Here is a 24621-nt window from a genome sequence, read left to right as displayed (position 1 = left end):
CAGTCAACCTACTCCGAATTCCAAGTCCGAAACTCGTGCGGCGTTCCTGTACAAGTCGGAACTAAGAAACTCGGAAATGTCCGACATGCTAACTGTTTGTAGTTGTACGCCGCGTTCAGAAAGTGGGACATTTCCTAATTTCGACTATAATATGAACGCGGCATCGGGCAACTTTCCAGAGCTCCGACTTTTCGACCTGAAGATCACTGGTGTCATGATTTGACCTCGTTTTTTCCCGAGTTCCCAGTTGTCTTCAAAGCACCAATATTTAGACAACTGGAAAGAGACGTTTTTTTACCAGTGAAATTGCCGCTGCCAGTAAACAGCGCCGACGTGTAAGCCTAAGGTATGTAAGCTAGTACACACCTCTGTTCCTATACTGTCAACAATTTTCGGAAGTGAACGAACGTTACTAGGTTATGTTTTAAGTCTAAAATAAGCAAACTCAAGCAAGCATCAACTGAAAGTAATACATTGTGTAATGTATTGAAAATGGTTTCGCGCGCGCCACCGCCCTATTCCAAGAAGCTCTAGCTCTCGATTGGCGTTGGTTTCTATCGCGCCTGGATCAACCTGTATGTTCTTGGAACTAATTTTGTTGCTGACTTTCATTTTTCGGGATCCAGTGAGCATAGCATGACATGTTATTACTTGGAGAATGAGTTTAAAACGAGTAGGTAAATATTTAATTTACTCTAGTTTTTACATGTGACTGTGACATGGTATAAAGACGACCATATGTTCGAAATTTCAAGATGGTTTTCAAATGTGGTCATATTTCAAGTGTGTGTGTGTGTGTGTTAAGATTTCAAGACAACTGGGAACTCGGGAAAAAAAGGAGGTAAAATCATGATGTCACTTATCTTCAGGTCAGAGCTCTAGAAAGATGCCTGTGTTTCCAAATTGGGTTTCAATTTGGATGACAGATTTTTCATTCTGAGCTCGTTTTTTTACCTAGTTGTCTTGAACACAATGGGGCTCTCAAGTGGCGCTGCGGTCTAACATGTTGACCACACTGTTGCAAAACAAATGTACACATGCATGTTATTCAATCATTGCACCCACACTGCTCTTGAGCATCTGTGTGGCCAGGCGCTAAAATATAAATTGTTTTAGGAGCATATACCCACCTGCCATCTCCTCATTGGTTTTTAGAAGCATATGCCCACGTGGGTGATTGAAAGATACATTTAGGTCCACACTCCGGTGGGTTGTAGTAATGCTGTAAAGTTGGTTGCCAACCGCCATATAATAAAAAAAAAGAAGCCTATATAGTTAGCTAAATTGCCATGAATGGTTAATGCTTTTTGACCTGTCTCCAAATTAATATAATTGGTTCAGAGTTTGTTTTGATATTTCAACCTGTGTGTCCTGATCACTTCCATTGTGGTTGAAAAACAACAACTTTGCACTACAGAGGCGTCACTACAGACCCTGGTTCGATTCCAGGCTGTATCACAACCGGCTGTGATTATGGTTTTGCCGGGGTAGGCCGTCATTGTAAATAAGAATTTGTTCTTAACTGACTTGCCTAGTTAAATAAAGGTTAAATAAGAAAATTCAGTCCGAAGTCTGAGATTTATATATCAGATCACATTTTAGTTATCACATGCTTCGTAAAGAACAGGTGTAGACTAACAGTGAAATGCTTACTTCGGGGCCCTTCCCAACAATGCAGACAGAAAGTAAATAGAGAAATAATAGAAAACTAAAAAGTTTAATACACAATGAGTAACGATAACTTGGCTGTACACATGAAGTGCCAGTACCGAGTCGATGTGCAGGGGTACGAGGTAATTGAGGTAGATATGTACATGTAACTAGGAATAAAGTGACAAATGATAAACAATAACAGCAGCGTATGCTATGAGTAAAAAAGGTTTGTGCACAAAGGGTCAATGCAGATAGTCCGGGTAACTATTTATCAGTCTTATGTCTAGGGGGTAGAAGCTGTTCAGGGTCCTGTTGGTTCCATACTTGCTGCATCGGTACTGTTTGCTGTGCGGGAGCAGAGATAAGTCTATGACTTGGGTGGCTGGAGTCTTTGACTATTTTTAGGCCCTTCCTTTGACACCACCTTGTATAGAGATCCTGAATGTCAGGGATCTCGGCCCCAGTGACGTACTGGGCCATGCGCACTACCCTCTGTAGCGTCTTGCGGTCGGATGCCAAGCAGTTGCCAAACCAATTGGTGATGCACCCAGTCAAGATGCTCTCAATGGTGCAGCTGTAGAACTTTTTGAGGGCATTGTCGTGCCCTCTTCATGACTGTTGGCGTGTGTGGACCATGGTAGATCCTTAGGGATGTAGACAACGAGGAACTTGAAGATCTCAACCCGCTCCACTACAGCCCTGTCAATGTGAATTATTATTATTATTATACCTTTATTTCACAAAGACCAGACTGAGACCAAGGTCTCTTTTACAGCTGGGCCCTGCGTATACATGTTTGCACATACAGTTTAGATACAATCATTAAGAAACTACACAAGACAAACAAACGATCACAGATAACACAAAAAATACAGCAGCAGATTGTTACATTTACACATTGAATGGGGCGTGCACAGCCCTCCATTTGTAGTCTACGATCAGCTGCTTTGTTTTGCTGACGGTGAGGGAGATGATGTTGTCCTGGTCTCTGCCCTCCACCCTATAGGCTGTCTCATCGTTGTCAGTGATCAGGACTACCACTGTCATGTCGTCTACAAACTTAACAATGGTGTTGGAGTCGTGCGCGATCACTCAGTCATGGGTGAACAGGGAGTACAGGAGGGGACTAAGCACACACCCCTGAGGGGCCCCTGTGTTGAGGGTCAACGTGGTGGATGTGTTGTTGCCTACCCTCACCACCTGGGGGCAGTCCATCAGGAAGTCCAGGATCCAGTTGCAGAGGAATGACTTCAGTCCCAGGGTCCTTAGCCTAGTAATGAGCTTGGAGGACACAATGGTGTTGAACTCTGAGCTGTAGTCAATGAAAAACATTCTCACATAGGTGTTCCTCATGTCTAGGTGGGAAAGGGCAGTGTGAAGTGCATTTGAGATTGCGTCATCTGTGGATCTGTTGGGGCGGTATGCGAATTAGTGGGTCCAAGGTGTCTGGGATGATGGTGTTGATATGAGCCATGACCAGCCTTTCAAGGCATTTCATGGCTACATATGTGAGTGCTACGGGGTGATAGTCATTTAGACAGGTTACCTTGGTGTTCTTGGGCACAGGAACTATAGTGGTCTACTTGAAACATGTAGGTATTAGACTGGGTCAGGGAGAGGGTGAAATGTCAGTGAAGACACTTGCCAGCTAGCTGTTCAGCGCATGTCCTCAGTACGCGGCCTGGTAATCCATCTGGCACTGCGGCTTTGTGAATATTACTTACTCACATCGGCTATGGAGAGCGTGATCACACAGTCATCAGGAACAGCTGGTGCCGTCATGCATGGTTCAGTGTTGCTTGCCTTGAAGGATAAGTATTGGCAATCAGCTTTGCTACTTTGATACAAATCGCTGAGGACTTTGTTTTGTACAGTGCCCCTCGTCACCACAAATTACTTCAATGATGGCAGTCTCCGTCTAAACTATGTAGCGAACGACAGAACAGTGGAAGAATTTAGTGCGTGTCATTAGACTACTTGACAGACAGAATAGCAACACCAGTAGAGCTACAACACCCCTCATTCTGAAATGACACCTTTTCAGAAAGGATATAGTCTAGTATGCTCAGTCCCCTTTATATTCACACAACCAATGACAGGTGCATGAGTATTTATTATGGTGTGTGAAACCCAGGCCCTGTCCAGACACAACCCTTAGCCCCTACTCTCAGAGATTTGAGATCTGAGAGGCATTGATAGGTGGTGACCTGGTGATAGCTGCACCCTCTAACAGACTTGGTATACTTTTTTGCCATATTGCTTACACCTGTTCAATCCTCTCAGATCTCCACAAGTGCTGAGGATGTATGAGCTAGTGGTTGTTTCTGGACAAACCCCACAACCCTGTGGGTTTGTGGTGGACGTTCAGCACATCACTTGAGGCATTGGTTGGGTGTTTCATTCCATTGCTGGACACACCCTATCAGGCCAATCACCCTAACCAGGCAGTTCTGGTTCTTCCTCAGAGTATGGTTGTGAAAAGTTGGAGATCTGCTGTAAACAGTGCAAGGATATTTACATGTCTACTATTCACACACTTGCTTCGTTCCAGATAATTAGATGTGGAACCGTTGACTGACTATGGCTAGGGCCATATCTCTAGTTTAGCAATATATATACTGTTTTATTGGCTGTATGCCATCATTGAAGGAGATTACCAATGGTTAACCTGGTAGCTATGATATATCAGTTAGCTAACTATTTACACTAACAGCGGTTCATTAACACTCTCATCATTGTGGCTAGCTTATCCTTTTCGATCTAATTTTATAATCTTAGAAGTAGAAATTGAGAAATATAATTAACATATGAATGATTGGCTACTAATAGATGAATAGAATGGGTGTTTGAAGGGTGAACATACATTTTGAAGCGACAGGAAGTGTTGGCTGTGCATTTGGCCAATAACAGGCATTCCACATTTAAAAAATCTAAATATCAAGTCGTTTGTGTTTTATATGCAAACACAAGAACTGGAAGTTTTTTTTGTTTTCTGGTACCCGATGGATGGCTCAGTTTTAACTCAGAAAATGAATTATCTGCAGGAACACGGGTCCGTGTACCTTTTTGCCAATTAATATTTCTTATTAGATGATAAGATAAAAAACGCGTAAAGGGTCCTTCCTCCTTTATTTGATTTGAATCGGAAATCAAACAGGACGAACGGTTTTGTTTTTATTGTCTAAAGGAAATATTAAATGATGAGAAATTGAAAAATTATTTGATTATTCAAATGTTGTCTTTTTAATTATCGGTTCTGGTTCGACCCATGCACTATGTTTTGGCCAGTTAATAGTCGTGGCTTCCTGACAACACAGAATGGGTTTCTTTATGTTTTTAAGACAAATTTCTTATTCCAATGATTTGATGATTGACAGTTAATGTAGTCGGTCATGTGACCAGTCCTAAGTCCAAATTGGCCTGGGTCAGTGAGACAGTCACTTCCACAACTTTTAAAAGTTTAACGACTAACCTGTATCCTACATAACCTACAGCTCACATAATTGTGGATAAGATTTAATTAAAAAATGTTTTGTGTAAATGGGTATGATCATACGATGATAAATGTTTCATTTGGGTGTATAGGATGGGTGTATAGGATAATGTATAGGATCTAATATAATATTTGACATGTGTATTTGTAACACTTTGTCAAGATTCGTTTTGTCCCAAGCTGAATCTTTTCCGGTACAAATTGGAAACGCCTGGAACACTAAACACCAAGCCTGTCACGACTTCCGCCGAAGTAGGTCCCTCTCCTTGTTCGGGCGGCGTTCGGCGGTCGGCGGTCTTTTAGCCATCGCCGATCCACTTTTCATTTTGTTTTGTCTTTGTTTTATACACACCTGTTTTCTATTCACCAATTACATGTTCATTATTTAACCCTCTGTTTCCCACATGTTAGTGTGCGTGTTTATTGATTGTTAATGGCGGTACTTGTCGGCTGGTTATGTTTGACGGGTTATGTATTTTACGCCCGTTATTTTCGAGTGACCGTTATTTCTCAGCACTTTGAGTATTGTCTGTATACTGGTGCTGTCGTGGAATTAAATACCTTGTACACTCATTTCTGCTCTCCTGCACCTGATTCACTGCACTAGTTAACCACCGCCTGACAAAGCCTTTGTCAGACATCAGCGGAACAAGAGTAATACAGCATATGGCTGCTATTCAGCAGATTGTTGCTCTCCAACATAACCGGCAGCACAGTTGGTTGGTGTGTATAAATGTGCACATTCTCAACAACCTGAGCCAGTTGCAGACTGAAAATAATGGAGCAGAAATACAGCGTCCCTCGAGAGGAGATCCTCAGACGGCTGGACTTTGTCTCCCTCAATCAGCCGACCAAGTTTGCGCTGACTGCCGAGGTGCAGTTTCTAACAGCCTTGTGCTTTTATGCAGTGGGGAGTTTTCTTCATGTGGTTTGGGATGGACACATCCCAGAAATGTGTGCGGTAGAGGGTTAGTCTATATATTCAACAATCTCAGTCAATTTGTGCAAATATGTACAAAAAGTATTTCAGCAGATTTCGTGCGTTTTATGTGTGGCTTAATTCGTGTGAAAATACAATCAACTTAATTTGTAGGAAACTACCAAAAAATATAGTAGTTTAGTATACAGTAATCCCTCGTTTATCGCGGGGGTTACGTTCCGAAAATGACCCGCGATAAGTGAAATCCGCGAAATAGAAAACTTTTTTTTTTTTTTTACAATTAGCAACTATTACATGTATACAAATACAGTGACTCACGTGTAGGCCGTTTCACTGCTCTTCAGAGCGTTTCGTCGACATTATGGGTTTAGGAGATGTTCGAAATTACAAGATAATTTGGCCAACTTAATGTAAATTTGCCAAGCTGTTTTATGTACGTACACATAACTGCACGAGACGACAAAATGATAGCACAATTCGTAGCATGTTTTGATACAAGAAGCGGGAGTGAGTTTTTAGCGAATCAGAATGCAGAGCACAATGCACCAAAAAAAAAATGCATTCTGAAAATCCGCGAAATAGCGAATCCGCGATAAGTGAACCGCGAAGTGGCGAGGGATCACTGTAGTAGTATTAGGGGGGGGCAAACTTCGGAACGATGTTTCTTTTGAAAGTTATTTCAGCTTTGCACGATGGGCAATGATGTTCTACACTTCCTTTTTGTGTACCACATTTATTTCTATATTTTTTAAAAACTAACGTGTTAATAAGAACCCAATATTTTTAATCAACCAGGTTGTCACCGAAATAATAATAATAGTGACCTTGTGTTTTTTTAAATTAATGCCGATACTGTTTTCTATGCTTGTTTTCACTTAATACTTTGGATACAGGTGCACTTGTAGTCAGAAATACCTTTTTTCCCCGTGTAGGCAACAGTAGGCCTACGCAATTTTCTTCATAACCGATTTCATATTTTGCATATTCATATTTTTCATAAATGCATAATGCATTTAATTATAGTCTCTTTTTTTGTGTACATTACACCATTTCTTTCATAATGCATTTTATACAAGGCTATGTCGAATTTTATTATGGTTGACAGATTGGAGAAAAAATGCCCAACTTTATTTATTTTATTGTGTGGTATTGATGAAGGTATTTGATTGGGGAATGTGGATATATTTCTATGATGGAAAATTATAATACACCATAATACATGCACACAAACACTTACACACATATAGACACACATACTTTGTTTTTACTCATGTTATAGCCTACTTTATGAATCATTTTTAAATAAAATATTTGTATCTAGTTGTCATGTATTCATTGTAGTTTACATGTTTCAGTAATAAATAACATGGTTAATAGTCCTTAGCTTTTGGTATATTTGGCATGTTTATACATATTCTGTATTTCCACTGAAGAAAGCAGTAATTAATCAACACACTACTGTAAATAATGGACAGTACCTGGTATAAAATGGAAATTGCTCTCTGTTAATAAATGGTGAGAAATGCTCAGTCTGAAGCCATTCGGCTATGGGTTTCACAGTCCTATAATAATGATACGCGTTATATCACCGTAAAAATAGTTTATTTACAACTTCTGAATAACTGATCAGGGCATTGCACATTCAGGCAACTTTGATGTAAGGCTTGATCACACCCGTAGTGAAGACTTCTATCCATCACGCCCATTGTTGCTTATCCATTGTTCACTAGATATATCAATGTAATTACAGAATGCTTCCCACCACTAGATCACATAACTAGACGTGAGCTGGACGTGATCCCAACGCTGCCACCAATGTTGCGAAAGAGAGTGAAAGCTGCGACAGGGACTCTGACCAGGGCTCATGCGTGGCAAAGTGAGCGCTATCTAATGTCTGTTGCCTTGAAAGTTGAGTAGGCCTCTGGGCAGAGGCAGTAGGCCTACAATGCTGGCATTTGCCTTGTTACAGTAGCCTAAGTATAAAACATGATTGACACGACCGTAATCATCATCATGAAATGGCCTTGGAAGTGCCATAAGTGTAAGCCAACAATTCATTATTTGACATGAACCTGTTTACCTGCATTGATATGGCTTACTTGATCATAGTCCAGACTCCTTATAGCTGCAAATACCATGCAGTTGCACCAGGGGAAATTAAACCACTGTTTTTTTTTTTCTTGCAGGTCTTCTGTTTCCCAACATTTATTGATGAATTGATTTCCCATTATGAAAATGGATCCCCATTCCCTAATTAAGTACCTTTTTATCGATACCACAAAAATAAACAGACAAATCCAACTTTTTACGCCATTGGCAACCCTCATAAAATCCGACATAGCACCAGTATGACCATTTCAAAAACGTTGGCAAAAGATTAGAGACACAAAGTGCAACACTTTTATAAGCCAGTCATATTAGTTTACAAATGGAGATGAAAATAAAATATTACACATTGAACAGCTTTAATGTGTTCATGCTGACCCCATTGTCAAACCCTCACTATAATGTTAAGTCTCCAAGTGGATCAGAGTGACCTCTCCATTGCAGGCTACCAAGTCATTGTTTGCTTTGTTTTAGTTGAGCTTTTCTTTCAACTCCCTCTTGGTCTCTCAGAGTGATGGAGGGAGAGGACCCAGAAGGAAATCCCAGCACTGCCTCGTCTCACTCACTTCCTCCCCAAGCAGAGGCGGTAAGCCCAGCGGATGAGGATGATTGTATCACAACAGGGAGGAACTCTGAAGAGACCGCTACACACACAAACAGCATGGGCCAGCCGAGTCAGGACCACCAGAGTGAAGGTGTCCCAGCTAAGACTGCTGCCACAGACAACAACCAGAGTCAGTCTGCCACCACCATGGACAACCAAGCCCAGCAACAACCCACAGAATGCCTGTCTAACACTAAACTATGTGGGTATCTCCTTAAACAAGGAGGTCCCCTGAAGTCGTGGAAGTCGCGCTGGTTCACGTACGAGGAGAAGAAGAGCCAGTTGTTTTACTACAGGACGGCGCAGGATGTGACCGCTTTGGGGAGGATTGAGCTGTGCAGAGCCACGTTCGGTTACCCCCTCCACGGAGAGCAGGGCACCTTTCACATCCAGACCCCTGAACGGACCTTCATCCTCAAGGTAATGTTCATTTAATCTATACTATATCAGGGGTGGTCAAATCTGAATCTCGAGGTTGGCCGTTCTGCTAGTTTTCTTTTCTTCCTGGTAGTTACTTGATTATTAATGTCAGTGGTTGGCCAAAGTCCCTGATTTAGAAGGAATTCACTTCTGCGGCCATCACAAGTTCAACCGGTATCCCCAGGGTTTTCCCAAACGTAGGACTTTGCTCTGAATGTGAGTGTCATCAATATTTCTGAAATGTCATTGGTTTTTGTGGAGGGATGGGGAAGACCGCTAAAAGGATAAATGAGGCAGCGAAACAGTGGTGCTCCTGTATCTGAATAACGGTCACATGGTAACCCAGACATTTGGGTCACACATCTATTCCTCTCAATAAGAAACCAACAGGTCATTTTTTGTCAGAGATTAATCATGGAAGCTAAATGGGAATGATTAGTAATTACAAAATGAAGGCATCTCTCTTTCTGTTTTGTTTTGGCCATGTTTATATACAGGAAGATAAATACATATTCATACATTGCATTATAATACTTTAACTTGATCCACAATGGAACATTGTGATTAAAAAGAACTCAAACATTTTAGAAGTCATGCATTACAGATATTCTGACTCGGGCACACATGTACAGTAGGCTAGCAATATATGTTTTCTGTCTGTTTCAGGCAGATAACCAGGAGGCCATGATGTACTGGCTACAACAGCTGCAGCTGAAGAGATGGCAGCACCGAGACCAGCTGACAGGAGAATCCACACGTCACTGTACTGACCACCAGAGACCAGAGGGACAGGGGGAACTACCCACCAGCTGCCCAGGTACAGAAAGACGGGAAGTAGTAGAATGAAGTGGCCCCAGAAACTGATCAAGATTGTCTGACATGACAATGATCGACAGAGAAGGTTGTTCATGTAGAAACATCTGGCAACCAAGCTAAGAATAACAGCTCAATACCATCATATACCATGCGTGGTTTAATGCTTAGTGAAGCGGTAAAAGATGTGAGAGAAATGTAATACTTCAAGTTAGTATAACAGTGAAAGTGGAAGCCATCAGACACATCAAGTTAACAGTGACTGGTATGTCAATGACCCAGGCTGTATCACATCCGGCTGTGATTAGGAGTCCCCTAGGGCGGCGCACAACTGGCCCAGCGTCGTCCGGGTTTGGCTGGGGTAGGCCGTCATTGTAAATAAGAATTTGTTCTTGACTGACTTGCCTAGTTAAATAAAGGTAAAAAATGGTTTTACATTATGTAACCAGTTGGATCATGTTATCTGAGGAAATGTTTTGTTTAAAGTTGATATCATACTAAATTGTACTATGAATACATTTAAGTCATTTACATTTAAGTCATTTAGCAGACGCTCTTATCCAGAGCGACTTACATTCATACTTTTTTTGTACTGGCCCCCCGTGGGAATCGAACCCACAACCCTGGCGTTGCAAGCGCCATGCTCTACCAACTGAGCCACACGGGACCCCATCTTAGGAGATGGGTCTCATTATTCTATCAAAGGGGTTTGTCTCAAGTTATTCTACTCCAAATTGACACATGCTAATTTAGAGGTTATTTCTAATATGTACAAGATCCTACACACAGATACCGAACACTCCCTTTGACACCGTTTGATTACAATGAAACATTGGCTGATTAGAGGTGAAAAACAAAACTAGGTGTAATGAACACGATGGGAGACAGAGAGCTGGTTTCAAGCACAGGGCGCAGCAGGTGTTTATTTGTAAAGGACCACAGGAGGAGGCAGGTAGCTGGGTCCAGGGGCAGGCAGAAGGTCATACACAGGGGGTCCAAAAAGGCAACAGTACAGGCAGGGAAAAGGCTCGTAACGTCATCCGGGAGATCAGGCAATAGGTTGTTAACAGGGAATCTGATAGGCTAAAGTACAGGCACGGAATAGACAAAAGGAGTACGTTTTTGCCTGCCTCACTATCATACACGGGAGGATTAAATTACAGGAAAAACAGAGCTCCAAATAGAAGTGTCACAAAACAAACAATATATAAGGAACTGAACGAAATAGTGTGTGATAATGACATACAGGTGTGTGAACAGGTGATCAGAATTCAGCTGTTTGGGATCTGGAGAGTGAGCTGCGTTCAGGGGATCTATGTGTTTGAGAGTGAGTTGGAAGCAGACGTTCCACTAGGCAACAAATTAGGTTAGTTGAATTGAATGTTATCATTTTTAACTAACCATTAGTAATAACTCACAATGTCCAAACAACATCAAATTTATTTCGAGTGAAAACAGATGTCAATGCACTGGAGTGTGACGTCAATATTTACCACACTCGTCCCTTGGCTACATAGTCACTTCATGAATCATCAGCAGTCGACTTTGTCAGTCTCTCCCTGGCTGGTAAGTGGCCTCACTAGGGATTTCCAAATTCTCCCACTGAGACCTAGCTTCCTGAAATCCTTTTACTCTGGCAGCACACCCACTTCCTTTTGGTGATTCAGCAAATCTACTGTGGGCATCAAGTGTAGCCAGCCAATCAGAGACTTAAACAGAACTTTGGGTAAGTTATTCATCTTAAACTCTCAAATAGACTTTCATACAAACATTCTGTCCAAAAAAATAGTTTACATACAAAAATGTTAGTAACAATCGACGTCACTTTAATTTTACAGTATTCTTGTTAGAAAAGTGTGACAAGTATTGTAACTGATCATTTTTACACTCGAGGGTTACACTGATGACACTGTATTCAGGTAATTGAAACACTCTGAACTTTCCAGATAGAAATACTATGAGTAGAGCTGACTCTGCTGATATGATTCCCTATTCCACATGACAGACGGTCATAACTATTCTAAACGATACATTTCAATAGGAACGTTCTGTAATGTTGCAGCCTTCGGAACAGGCCCTAGTGTTGTTAAACAGAATGCATGATTGGAGCCATTCCAATGTTTTAAAATGCATGGAGGATTAACAGACTTCTTCCATGTTCCTCCGGCAGGCCAGTCAGCTGATGTCTGGGAAACAACTGGCCTATTTGGTCTCTAGTGTTTTAGAACAGAGACCTATGTTTACAAATAATAAGGAAGCTGTCTTTGCTGCTCATTTCCATCATGTAAAATACAGTATTTCCACGAGTTAAATCAGGCATTTCTATATAAATATATATATTCAGTATGTGCACTACTTAGATATATTGACAAATGACTGGCCCTGGCAGTTAACTTTTATCTGTTGCAATAGTTTCTCGAAGAATATTAATTCTTTGCCAACATTCATATCTCTACTCTGTAAACCTGAATTGCTGTCTTAAAGGTACAGTACCAACAAATGAAGGGTTGACTTCCCTTTTCCAGGTAGCCTAGCATTGGGCCAGTAACCAAAAGGTCGCTGGTTTGAATTCCTGAGCCGACTAGGTGAAAAATCTGTCTGTGCCCTCGAGCAAGGCAATTATTGCTCATGAACGTCGCTCTGGATAAGAGCATCTGCTAAATGACGTAAAATGTAGATTAAGATAGACTGGGGAGGGGAACGCAAGAACAATCGAAATCTCTCTGGTAGCTATTCATGGACTTTTAGGGTCATGGCATTTTCATGAAACAGATGAAAGGTTATTTTCACCTACACACGCCTTTATCATTGCAAATAAATAATTCATCTTTCCAGTGTTGAATTATATATTATTATATGCCCCATGGGGTGCCTGCCTGGCCACGGTTGAGATTGGTAGGTGGGGTTCAGGACAGGAAACAACGTTGATCAGATGTGCTTAGATCTTTCTCTGCACCGTCTGCAAATTGCAGACAAATGCTCGCTCTAGATGCGTTACCGCTTTCATCTCTGCAGACTTGATACCAGTAAACCACTTATCTACTGTTAGTATTGTAACTGATCATTTTTACACTGTATTCGGGTAATTGAAATCAATCAATCAAATGTATTTATAATGCCCTTCTTACATCAGCTGATGTCACAAAGTGCTGTACAGAAACCCAGCATAAAACCCCAAACAGCAAGCAATGCAGGTGTAGAAGCACGGTGGCTAGGAAAAACTCCCTAGAAAGGCCAGAACGCTATGGCCTTGTGACCATAGCGTACGTGTAGGTATGTAAGGCAGGACCAAATCGTAAAGATTGGTAGGAGCAAGCCCATGTAATGCTTTGTAGGTTAGCAGTAAAACCTCGAAATAAGCCCTTGCCTTAACAGGAAGCCAGTGTAGAGAGGCTAGCATTGGAGTAATATGATCACATTTTTGGGTTCTAGTCCAGATTCTAGCAACCGTGTTTAGCACTAATTGAAGTTTATTGAGTGCTTTATCTGGGTAGCCGGAAAGTAGAGCATTAGTCTAACCTAGAAGTGAAAAAAAGCATGGATACATTTTTCTGCATCATTTTTGGACAGAAGGCTTCTGATTTTTTGCAATGTTACGTAGATGGAAAAAATCTGTCCTTGAAACAATCTTGATATGTTCGTCAAAAGAGAGATCCGGGTCCAGAGTAACGCCGAGGTCCTTCACAGTTTTATTTGAGACAACTGTACAACCATCGAGATTAATTGTCAGGTTCAACAAAATATCTCTTTGTTTCTTGGGACCTAGAACAAGCATCTCTGTTTTGTCCGAGTTTAAAAGTAGAACATTTGCCGCCATCCACTTCCTTATGTCTGGAACACAGGCTTCCAGGGAAGGCCTTTTTTTGGGCTTCACTGTGTTTCATCGAAATGTACAGCTCTGTGTCATCCGCATAGCAGTGAAAGTTAACATTATGTTTCCGAATGACATCACCAAGTGGTAAAATATATAGTGAAAACAGTAGTGGTTCTAAAACCGAGCCTTGAGGAACACCGACATTTACAGTTGATGCTGTAACCAAGGCTCCTAGTTCAGCAGGGTGTCAGACAGGCACTTCCTCTCTCTCTCTCTGTCTGGGCCATGCTGAATCACTCCCTGCAGCTGTCAGTGGAGCTGTAGCTTAAACATTCATTACACAGATTCCCCAGCGGTCAAAGAGCAGGCCACACTGGAATCACCTGGGACACGTCCAGTAGGCAAACTATAAGATAGAAATATTATATGTAGAACAAACATGTCTCTCAGCTCTATTCATGATATTTTGAAACACTCTGAACTTTCCAGATAGAAATACTATGAGTAGTGATTTTACAGGAAAGGAGATGCTAATGTACCTTCATTCAATCTAAATGTGAAGGTAAACTCAGTTGGATTTTATCCACTTGTTATTAGATATGACATGGTAGCAGCTACTGTATTACCCAATGTTATTACTCCGTAGCTACACCACACTTTCTTAACTAGTCAATCAAATAAGCACCACCTCTTTTACAATAGTATTTTAACAGTAGAATATGAAGTGGTAGAAGAGGTCTAACCAGGGCCAAATTCAGTAGGCAAAAGTTGTAGAATGTTGCAGATAGAAATGTCATGAATAGAGCATCTTTGTTCTACGTAAAATATTTATATCTTGGAGTTCCACAATGTTTGCCTACTGAACGTGTCCCAGGTGATTCCAGTGTCCCCTGCTCTTTGACCTCTGGGGAATCTGTGTAATGAATCTCTACAGCTCCACTGACAGCTGCAGGAGGTGATTCTGCATGGCCCAGACAGAGAGAGGAAGTGCCCGTCTGACACCCTGCTGAACTAGGAGCCTTGGTTACAGCACCGCATGGCTACACTACACATACTACAGGCTATTCCGGTCCAATAAATCAACACATCCGTATGTTATTTTGAAGCTTAAACGGCTTGTATAAGTGAGAAATTCAACTGTTCAAGTCGTAGCTGTCTTGAATATGCATCAATGAACAATGTAAAAGTGACGTTATTGCTAGTTCCCTGTTTTGACTTTGCCCAACGCCATTGAGTTTGCTCCTGTTGTAGACACAACCTTTTCTACCAACTGGTTTGTGAACTGTGAGGTATTTCATGCTTGTCCTGACATGCCCAGAATGTTTCACGAAGGAACAGAACAGTATGCTTTGACCGTAGTACTCCGTTGAATATTCCCACGGTCGCCATTGTAGTTGTATCTAGCGTGCACAACTTGGTTGGCCAAAAGATATCAGTACTTTTGTCAGTTAATAAAAATATATGAATCTTTTTGACTTTTCAATGGGTCTCACCCCATGGTGTCAACTTTCAGTTCATAGCAGTACAGTAAGAGCAAACAATTCATCTCAAGACCAAGTGGGCAGATGGTCATGATCTTTATTCTCTTTATTACAACCCATAATATCCCTCATTGTCTTCAGCCAGAAGTTTCCTGCTTGTTACATGAGTAGCTGTGTCCTTTGTGTGCCCTGGCTCCAGAGGGCGTGATCCACTGACATTGTTCTTTCCTGTTACGTCCTGTAACGTAGATGACTTCCTGCCCACCATGAAGACCCCGCCAGGCCTCTTGGGCGAGGAGGCTGCCAATCTGCCTGCACCGCAACAACGGGCCCCCCTAAGCAACTTCTCCCTCAAACATCCTCTGATAGAGATTCAGTAGGTGAATTTATTTATTTATTATTTTTTCCACCCATCTTTACCATTCATTTGGCGTTAAGGCATATGGCTGGACCTGTACAACAGATGGTATGGGATACTAGAGCTGGGAATTGCCAGGTACCTTCACGATACAATATTATCATGATACTTAGGCGCCGATACGATATGTATTGCGATTCGATACTGTGATTTTATTACGATTCAATGTTCCAAACATATTGCTCACCATATGTCTGCTGCAGAGGGACGAGAGAGAGCCACGAGAAAACAATCAGTCATGCAAATAAAAGTGCTGAAAACAAAAAGAAGATGGAGAACAACCTATGAAGGAAAAATACTGGGGTTTTGGTGCAGGTACAGCCAACTAGCGCAAAAGTAACATTGTGATATTGTCAATGATATGATGTCGTATCTTCAAAAATAATATCCCGATATGTAACTGTATAGATTTTTTTCTCCATCACTTTGGGGTACGTTGTAGTAGTTGACGATGGACTTGATATTCATCGAAATTATTGATCTTAGACATTAGAACTGTTTGTAGCTATGTGACTACAGGTGCTTGTCCTCTGCCAATCTAACATGTCAAGATTGACTTCATAGTGAAAGTGACTATGAGATGAATGTTTTTTGGGGGACTTGTACCATAATCGCTTCATAAAAAAAGGGATTGTTTTAGTAGTAGGTTTACACTAAGGCTGGCACTTGGGGGTGGAGGTGTTGGCGTGCATGCTTACGTTTGTGTGTGTTCTCACACATGCGTGCTGCTCCTACAGGAACTCGGTGCACAGTCTTTTTTACAAGCGGTCCTCCCAGGAACTAAGTCGTAGTGTGTTCCATTTGGAGGCGCCTCCTCCCTGGACCCCACTGAACCCATCAAAGACCCCCTACCAGACAGCCCAGGACAGGCTTGGTATGTCCCACACACACCCTAGCCTCTGGAGATGTTCTCTAATACACTGGCATCCTTCTGCCCTCTGTTGGCAGCTGATTGAAATCATACAGAAGGATCAGGTTTTCTCATTGTCTGATAGGATAATGTCCTCATTGCTCTAGTAACATTGTCATTTTTTTCTTGTCTAAACAAAGAAACATTTTATTTCACAAGTTGGTGATCTCACAGTCCATAATAACCACAGAGCCATAGCTAACCTCCATGCCCTCCTACAGACCCTAGGACTCCCGTTGACCCCCCGACTCCTACCACCCCGCTGCTGTTGACAGACCCTGCGGGTGAGCGCTCCCCTGGGGGGGGCAGGTTGTTCCCATGCCCATCCCCGAGGATCAGGAGGAAGACGAGGGGCAGCTCTGCCACCATGCCCGCTGCGCTACGGGAAGCTGCTTCAGACAAGACAACCCGCCTTCAGCAGGAGAAACACATGCTGGCTGAGGAGGTCAAGGCCCAGAAGGTTAGAGCTAAGACCAAAGCTGTGCCAGATCTAATAAACCTCCAATATCTTACAAAGCAATGCTTGATTTCCACCCTGCCCGTATCCACTCTCTGACGTTTAGAATATGGCATATGATTGGTTTGATAGGCCTACAAATGTCTTCAAATTCAATGTATTCCTTCTCATTTGAATCTGTTGCCGACTAGATGGACTAACCTCACTATTCACCTCCCATCCTGCCCCTGGCTCTACCCTATCCTCCTCCCCCTCCCCTTCCCCCATCCAGGAGCTGGTGTGGCTTCTCCACAAGGCCCTGGAGGCGGCTCAGCTGGAGAAGCGGACCTGCACCGAGTTCCTGGCAGCCGAGTGTGAGCAGGAGCGTCTGGAGCTATTGAGGCACCGCGAACGCCAAGCCGCTGACCTGCAGGGTCGTCTGGAGGAGCTGAAGGCCGAGGCGGAGGGTCTGAGGGCGAGCTTGGCCCAAAGGGACGCCCACGTGGCCGAGCTGCAGGAAAACGTCACACTGATGATGGCGAAGAACCACTCCAAACAGGAGGTGAAACCCATTTTTGGGGTCTGGTCCCGTATTCACAAAGAGTCTCATAGAAGGAGTGCTGATACAGGATCAGTTTAGCCTTATCGAGCACAATGATTATGTGGACAGTGGGGACCTGATCCTGGATCAGCACTCCTACTCTGAGATGCCTTTTGAATATGGGCCCGAGTTCTGTTTGGCTCCAAGTGTATACACTTCATGATATGATAATGTATGGCATCACTGCCTAATAATATCATATTTTCTGATGTTATCCCAGGTGATCCTGAAGCTGTCAGAGCAGGTGGCAGCCTGCATGACCGACCCTAGACGCACCGTGTCCACCACTAATGGCCTGGAGGCCCTGACCTTCCACCAGCTGCAGGAGGACACTGAGAACCTCAAGGTTGGTTTGTGGTTGGTCGGTAGTAAGTAGGTCAGTCCAACACCAGAGATGCAATCAAGACTGAAGCCCAGCCTCGACACCAAGACCAGGAGCCTAATTTATAAAAGTTTCATACTCACAAAATATGCCCCAAAACATGCGCGTGGCAGTTTTTACATAAAGTTGGCATTTATAAAAACTGAACTTAATGTGAGAGTGCTTATCCTCCCACAAACTTTAGACCATGTATACGCACAGTTTCCAGTGGTTTAAGTATTGCAATGCAAGAAGGCAAAGTAGCCTATTAGCCTTGTGCAAATGGGGAATATATATTGAATGTGCAAAACATGTCTTTCCATGACATAGACTGACAAGGAGAATCCAGGTGAAAGCTATGATCCCTTATTGATGTCACTTGTTAAATCCACTTCAGTGTAGATGAAGGGGAGGAGACCGGTTAAAGAAGGATTTTTAAGGCTTGAGACAATTGAGGCCACATGGATTGTGTATATGTGCCAATCCGAGGGTGAATGGGCAAGACAAAATATATAAGTGCCTAACAGGCACCAGTAGGTGTCTGGCCCACCTGTTTGTGTTAAGAATTGCAACGCTGCTGGGTTTTTCACGCTCAACAGTTTCCCGTGTGTATCAAGAATGGCCCACCACCCAAAGGACATCCAGCCAACTTGACACACTGTGGGAAGCATTGGAGTCAACACGGTGACTTATTTATAACCCCAAAAAAAACAGGTAGCTAAATATAATAACTAGATGAAATCATTATCTTTGCATTCTAAAATAATTAGAAAGCTATTTCTATGCATAATACATTCCTCATCTTTTCTGACTGATGGTTTCATACTCACGAAATAGCCTATAGGCCTACAACAAGTTAGCATAGGCTACTGTTCGCTCCGTTTCTCATTTAATGGGACCCACTTCAGTAGTAAATTGATCGGCTACTGGTATTTAAAGTATTTTTGCTCTATGGGATCCGATCAGTACGGTTCACCTTTTCCATTGACGTTTGTAGGCTACGTCTGACTACTGTAGTATCACATTTCTCGATTAGCCTAGACAATATTTCATTTATAAACATAATATATATATATATATCATAACCATTGCACCTTTTCTGGCCATGTGTTCATTATCCCGAAGTAGCCATTCAACGAATTACCATGCTCGTCTCTCATTTAATTCGGCCTATTAGAGAGGCTATTATCATTTCAAGTTTTTGCTCTATGCATCCAAAAGGGAGAGCGGTTTATAACATACAGGTGAACAGACAGTTTATATTTTGCATTGAAGTGTATCGGCAACCACTGGTACAGCCTACTGTAGTTTAGATTTTTTTCAGAATGGACAATGTTTCAGAATTTTTGCACATTTAGGTTCAGGACGAAGTAAATGCAAAACACTATTGAGTTCAAACTATATGTTTACAGGTCCACAACAATTTGCAATTGTTTTTGTCTTTCAGAAATGGTCAAATGTCACAGCAAAAGAAAACATTTGATAAAGTTCGCTATTGATATTTCCTTTAGATATACCGTGTTGGTCTAATTCCAATACTTCCAAAGTATACAGCAAATAAGGGTGTTATTGTCACTATAAAAGGTGAATGACGGGCGCTATCCAGGTGGAGTTATAATGCTCGTTCATGCGTTCATGCACAGGTTCCCGACAGATTGGATTTATAACCAGAAACATGCGAATGCCGTGCTCCACGTTTAGAAATCTCACTTTTTGTGCGAGGCAGTCTTTAAAAAAAAAATCACACGCAGATATTTAGTGTCAAATTTACGCAACGGTTATAAATGAGGCGCCAGAACATTTGAGTCTTTTGGAATAGATTTTAGATATCTATTCTCTGGTCCAAAACAAAGTAGTTGTAGTACAAATATGAATCATATTTCTTTGCTTCTTTAAATGGCCCTGCCCTTCCTCTCACTATTAATAATTCTCACACAGGATGACATTGAGGCCTACAAGATCCAGAACAAGTTCCTGAACTCTGAGATCTACCAGCTGACCAAGCTATGGCGCAACAGTTCAGAGCAGGAGAAAAGCCTTATGGTAAAGGTGGGTCTGCCTAGTGACTATGGGCGCTATTCAGTGCCAAATACATCTGCATGTGCTGTCGAGGTTGAAGTGGCTTGTGGTTAAGTGAAACACTGAAGGCCACTACAGTTGATTGAATTGGGACCTCAGTCTTGGTCTTAGGGTGTGCTTATTTTGTGTTGCAGTGTGCCTACCTGGAAGCCCGTAACTGTCAGATAGAGAGTCGTTACCTGGGTGTACTGAGGAAGCTGCAGGAGAGCAAGGATCTAGAACCGGGCCAGCGGGAGGCTGTGAGGAACCTCATAGAGGACGCACTGAAAGGAGACCTGAACGACGTCCTTGAACTCAACCCTGTCAGGTAACGGGCCCTGACTCAATACTCTGAACTGGCTTCCTTTCCTTGTCTTTTTGTCTTCTCTTCTTCACTACACTGATAGATGACAGGACCAACCTCTTTTATTTATTTATATTCTTTATTCATACAGGCGTTCCTTTTAAGATTCATAACAGTCTCTTAAGGGCGACACCTTTTTACAAGAACACATTAAATCACCAATGCAGTCCCACAATGAACAAAAAGGAGATTACTATCAATAGTCAATAAAGGCTAAAATGATCTAAAAACAGTGAATGAACACTGATCTCCATTCCTCAGGGAGCATGACGAGTATGGCTTCAAGATCATCCCGGACTATGAGGTGGAGGAGATGAAGCTGCTGGCCAAGATCCAGGCCCTGGAGATCCGCTCCCACAACCTGCTAAGGCAGGAGGCCGGGGTCAGACCCCTGTTGGACCGCTGGGCTCAGTACTTGGGCGGCCGCCCGGCCGACGACCTCTGCCCCTCCCCGGAGCTCAAATTCCTGCTGCGGTGTGGCGTGCCACGGGAGTACCGCCCACGGGTGTGGCGCTGGGTGGTGAGGGCACGCACACGCTCGCTGAGGGAGCGTCACCCGGATCGCTATGAGCAGGTGGGTGCTAGTGGATCAGGCTAGTTAACTTCCTTACAATGCATCTCAATTTCAGAATCTTTCTTCATCTGTCCATCAGTCTTTCCATCCATCTACATGAAATCCATCCATTACTGTTTCAGCTGTGCCAGAAGAGCCTTACGTCACCCCATCAAGCCTCCAGACAGATCCAGTTGGACCTACACCGCACGCTCACCACCAATCAGCGCTTTTCCTCACCCTCCAGCCCCACTCTGCAGCAGCTCCAACGAATTCTGCTAGCTTTCTCCTGGCAAAACCCCACCATTGGCTACTGCCAGGGCCTCAACAGGTACTTATTAAGACTCCCTATATCAGTCAGCTGTGTGCTCAATAAATATTAAATCTAGAGAAATACCGCCACCTAATGTACAAAGCTGTAAACTGATATAAAGTGCAGAGTCCAAAATAATATCAAATCAAATTTTATTTGTCACATGCGCCGAATACAACAGGTGTAGGTAGACCTTACAGTGAAATGCTTACTTACAAGCCCTTAACCAACAATGCGTTAAGAAGTTAAGAAAATATAAGTGTTAAGTAAAAAATAGAAAATAAAAGTAACACATAATTAAACCGCAGCAGTAAAATAACAGTAGTGAGGCTATATACAGGGGATACCGGGTAGTCAAGGTAATTGAGGTAATATGTACATGTAGGTAGAGTTAAAGTGACTATGCATAGATAATAAACGGAGAGTAGCAGCAGTGTAAAAGAGGGGGGGGGGGGGGGGGACGACAGTGCAAACAGTCTGGGTAGCCCTTAAGACTCCCGAATTAGCTGTTCGGGAGTCTTATAGCTTGGGGGTAGAAGCTGCTAAGACCTAGACTTTTGGACCTAGACTTGGCGCTCCGGTACCGCTTGCCGTGCGGTAGCAGAGCGAACAGTCTATGACTAGGGTGGCTGGAGTCTTTGACAATTTTTAGGGCCTTCCACTGACACCACCTGGTATAGAGGTCCAGGATGGCAGGAAGCTTGGCTCCAGTGATGTACTGGGCCGTTCGCACTACCCTCTGTAGTGCCTTGCGGTCGGAGGCCGAGCCGTTGCCATACCAGGCAGTGATGCAACCAGTCAGGATGCTACCAACTCAATCAACACAATCTTCTCAATTTAGGGAAGCCTGATTATAACAATTTAGATTTATTTTGTGAAAATTTATGATTAGTCTAAAAACATGCTTTTTCCTGGATCTGGCTACTCAGACTAGGCTGTAGATATACCATACAAGCTCTCAGACTTCAAAACAATCTTGACAGCATATCCAAGGGCAACTATGATATTGGCCAGTCCCTCTCCTTTTAGGCTGGCAGCCATAGCTCTCCTGGTGCTGGAGAGTGAGGAGGATGCCTTCTGGTGTCTAGTAGCTGTGGTGGAGACCATCATGCCTCAGGACTACTACACCAAAACACTCATAGCCTCGCAGGTAATGATCCGGCTCAAATGAGCAAAATATGTGATTTTAAACAAGTGTATAGATGTGTAAAATAATTGTATCTACAGTTCTCTGTAATAAAAATATGGGGAGTTGTGCTTTTACTGGGATTTAATCCGTTTCAGTTCTGCATCTGTTCCAAAACATGGAACTTTTAAATTGCGCATATGTTTCATGAACAACGTAATTAATTCAACATTGCTCATATCATGCCAATATCTGTTGTCATCTGCTGATGTGACTCAATGTGACATGGTGGATGTTCCAGGTGGACCAGCGCGTGCTGAAGGACTTCATGGCGGAGAAAATGCCCCGACTGACAGCCCACTTTGAGGAGCATAGTGTGGACGTGTCCCTCATCACCTTCAGCTGGTTCCTGGTGGTGTTCGTTGAGAGCCTGCCCAGCGACATCCTCCTGCGGGTGTGGGACGCCTTCCTCTACGAGGGAACCAAGGTACCGTGCTTAAGAGAGACTAGCGCCTGGGCCGAAAGAAAAACAGAAACTTCTAGCTCATGGTTATTCAAATGTGGGTGCTGTCTGCAGTATGACTGGTTGTTAACTGATTGACAAAATGATATTGATTGTCCAGTCTACCCACATGGTTAGATTTTTTTGCTGTTGCGGCAGTTCTAATGTAAACGTACATGCATGGTTTTGATCCAGGTGATATTTAGGTATGCCCTGGCTCTGTTCAAGTACAAAGAGGAGGACATCTTGAACATCCATGACAACGTGGAGATCTACCAATACCTGCGCTTCTTCACCAAGACCATCTCTGACGGCAGGTGAGAGGTCATTAAAGGTCATTTAAGTTCAAACTATGGAGGCTGTGTTCTGAAAAAAATGCCACTATAATAGATGTGTTTCTCTAGTGGGATAGGAACCACTATAGTAGAGGTCTTAAACTCCTGGAGGGCTGGTGTGTATGTTTTTGTTACAGCCCAGTACTTACACACCTGATTCACCCCTAAGTGGTTTGTGAACGATTCCACTAAATCACATTTAGCTTGTCCTTTGTAACCTGTTCAATTGTTGTATTATCTATATAGTTTGTGCTTTTTGCCCTGTACCTACTGAGCCTATTCTTTTTCTGCTGCTCTGTTTAGTCTGAGTGTTGCTGGCAGAGCAGACGGAATAGCTATTTGCTGTAGGCCGAGACAGATGCTCTCACCATATATAAGTCAGATAGCTCAGTTGTCGCAGCTATGGGTTCAACACATGGGAGAAAACGAGTCTATACAGCCAGAGGAGTGCATTGAGGGCAGCATTCACAGCAGTCTCATATCTCATTATCTCTGTCCAATGCATGCAAGTAAAATGTGTGAGGGCTAGGTCTGGTGTTAGGGCCATACAGCTTATGGAGTATTTTGTGACTATGCTGCTTACATAGAGTTCAATTCTGTGTTTGTTTTTTGTATGGAAATAAGCAGGCGGAGTAATCTTGGGCTTGTGTCTGTCTCCTGCCTCACTTTACTCTGTTCCCTCCAACAGGAAACTGACCAACATAGCCTTCAGCGACATGAACCCGTTCCCCATGAAGCTGTTGAAGAACCGGCGTGTGCTGCATCTGGAGCGCCTGCAGGGGGAGCTCAGAGAGCTGGAGGCCCAGCAGAGGGAGTTTGTCACAGAGAGCGCAGAGCGTAAGGACAAGGACCTGGACACTATACTAGTCAGCGAGGATGATGAGGACCTGTAGAGACTCTGGACAGAGGGATGGATCCTGTTGAACAATGGCTCGGAGTTCTAGACTATACAGCCATCTGATTAAGAATAGCCTGGCTGGTACAGATATGACCCACCCAAAGCTCTGGTCCAAGATACAGTAAAAAATGTATGTTATTTTACTTGTAAATTAGTACCAGGGTTATGGTCAAGAACACTATCTGACCAACATAATTATCTCTAGATCGTCTAATATAATATAGTGTACATGCACTGCCATAGGAATTACTGCAAAATACACAATGTACACATTTGCGCACTTCATTTAACTACAGTATGTATTTCAACGATCACATGTCATGTAGATTTTTATTTGACATGTTTCACTCACTTGCCAAAATGCACACTCCAGATTTTGGGTTGCAGCATATTTTGTCCAAATGCAGGATACTTGTGTTACT

At 42.8% G+C, this 24621-nt stretch overlaps 1 protein-coding gene across 6 annotated transcripts; it reads left to right on the top strand.

Moving 5' to 3' along the window:
• Positions 1-127: 127 nt before the first annotated feature.
• On the top strand, positions 128-24475 carry LOC129858139 (TBC1 domain family member 2A-like). 6 transcript variants are annotated; one of them, XM_055927131.1, is made up of 16 exons: positions 128-346; positions 8703-9216; positions 9883-10033; positions 15574-15700; positions 16480-16616; positions 16874-17112; positions 17381-17650; positions 17910-18035; positions 19989-20099; positions 20264-20436; positions 20734-21046; positions 21169-21356; positions 22368-22488; positions 22766-22951; positions 23162-23283; positions 23990-24475. In XM_055927131.1, exons 2-16 carry the CDS (start codon positions 8707-8709, stop codon positions 24192-24194), a joined length of 2979 nt encoding a protein of 992 aa, XP_055783106.1. In that variant the 5' UTR covers positions 128-346; positions 8703-8706; the 3' UTR covers positions 24195-24475. The 6 variants fall into 6 exon arrangements, with proteins under 6 accessions (XP_055783106.1, XP_055783105.1, XP_055783107.1 ...); XM_055927130.1 differs by lacking the exon at positions 128-346 and adding an exon at positions 497-677; XM_055927132.1 differs by lacking the exon at positions 128-346 and adding an exon at positions 499-673.
• Positions 24476-24621: the final 146 nt, after the last annotated feature.

Source organism: Salvelinus fontinalis, chromosome 6, assembly GCF_029448725.1.
Source record: "Salvelinus fontinalis isolate EN_2023a chromosome 6, ASM2944872v1, whole genome shotgun sequence".
Classification (NCBI taxonomy): Eukaryota; Metazoa; Chordata; class Actinopteri; order Salmoniformes; family Salmonidae; genus Salvelinus; species Salvelinus fontinalis.
This window is presented reverse-complemented; position numbering and strand designations above follow the sequence as displayed.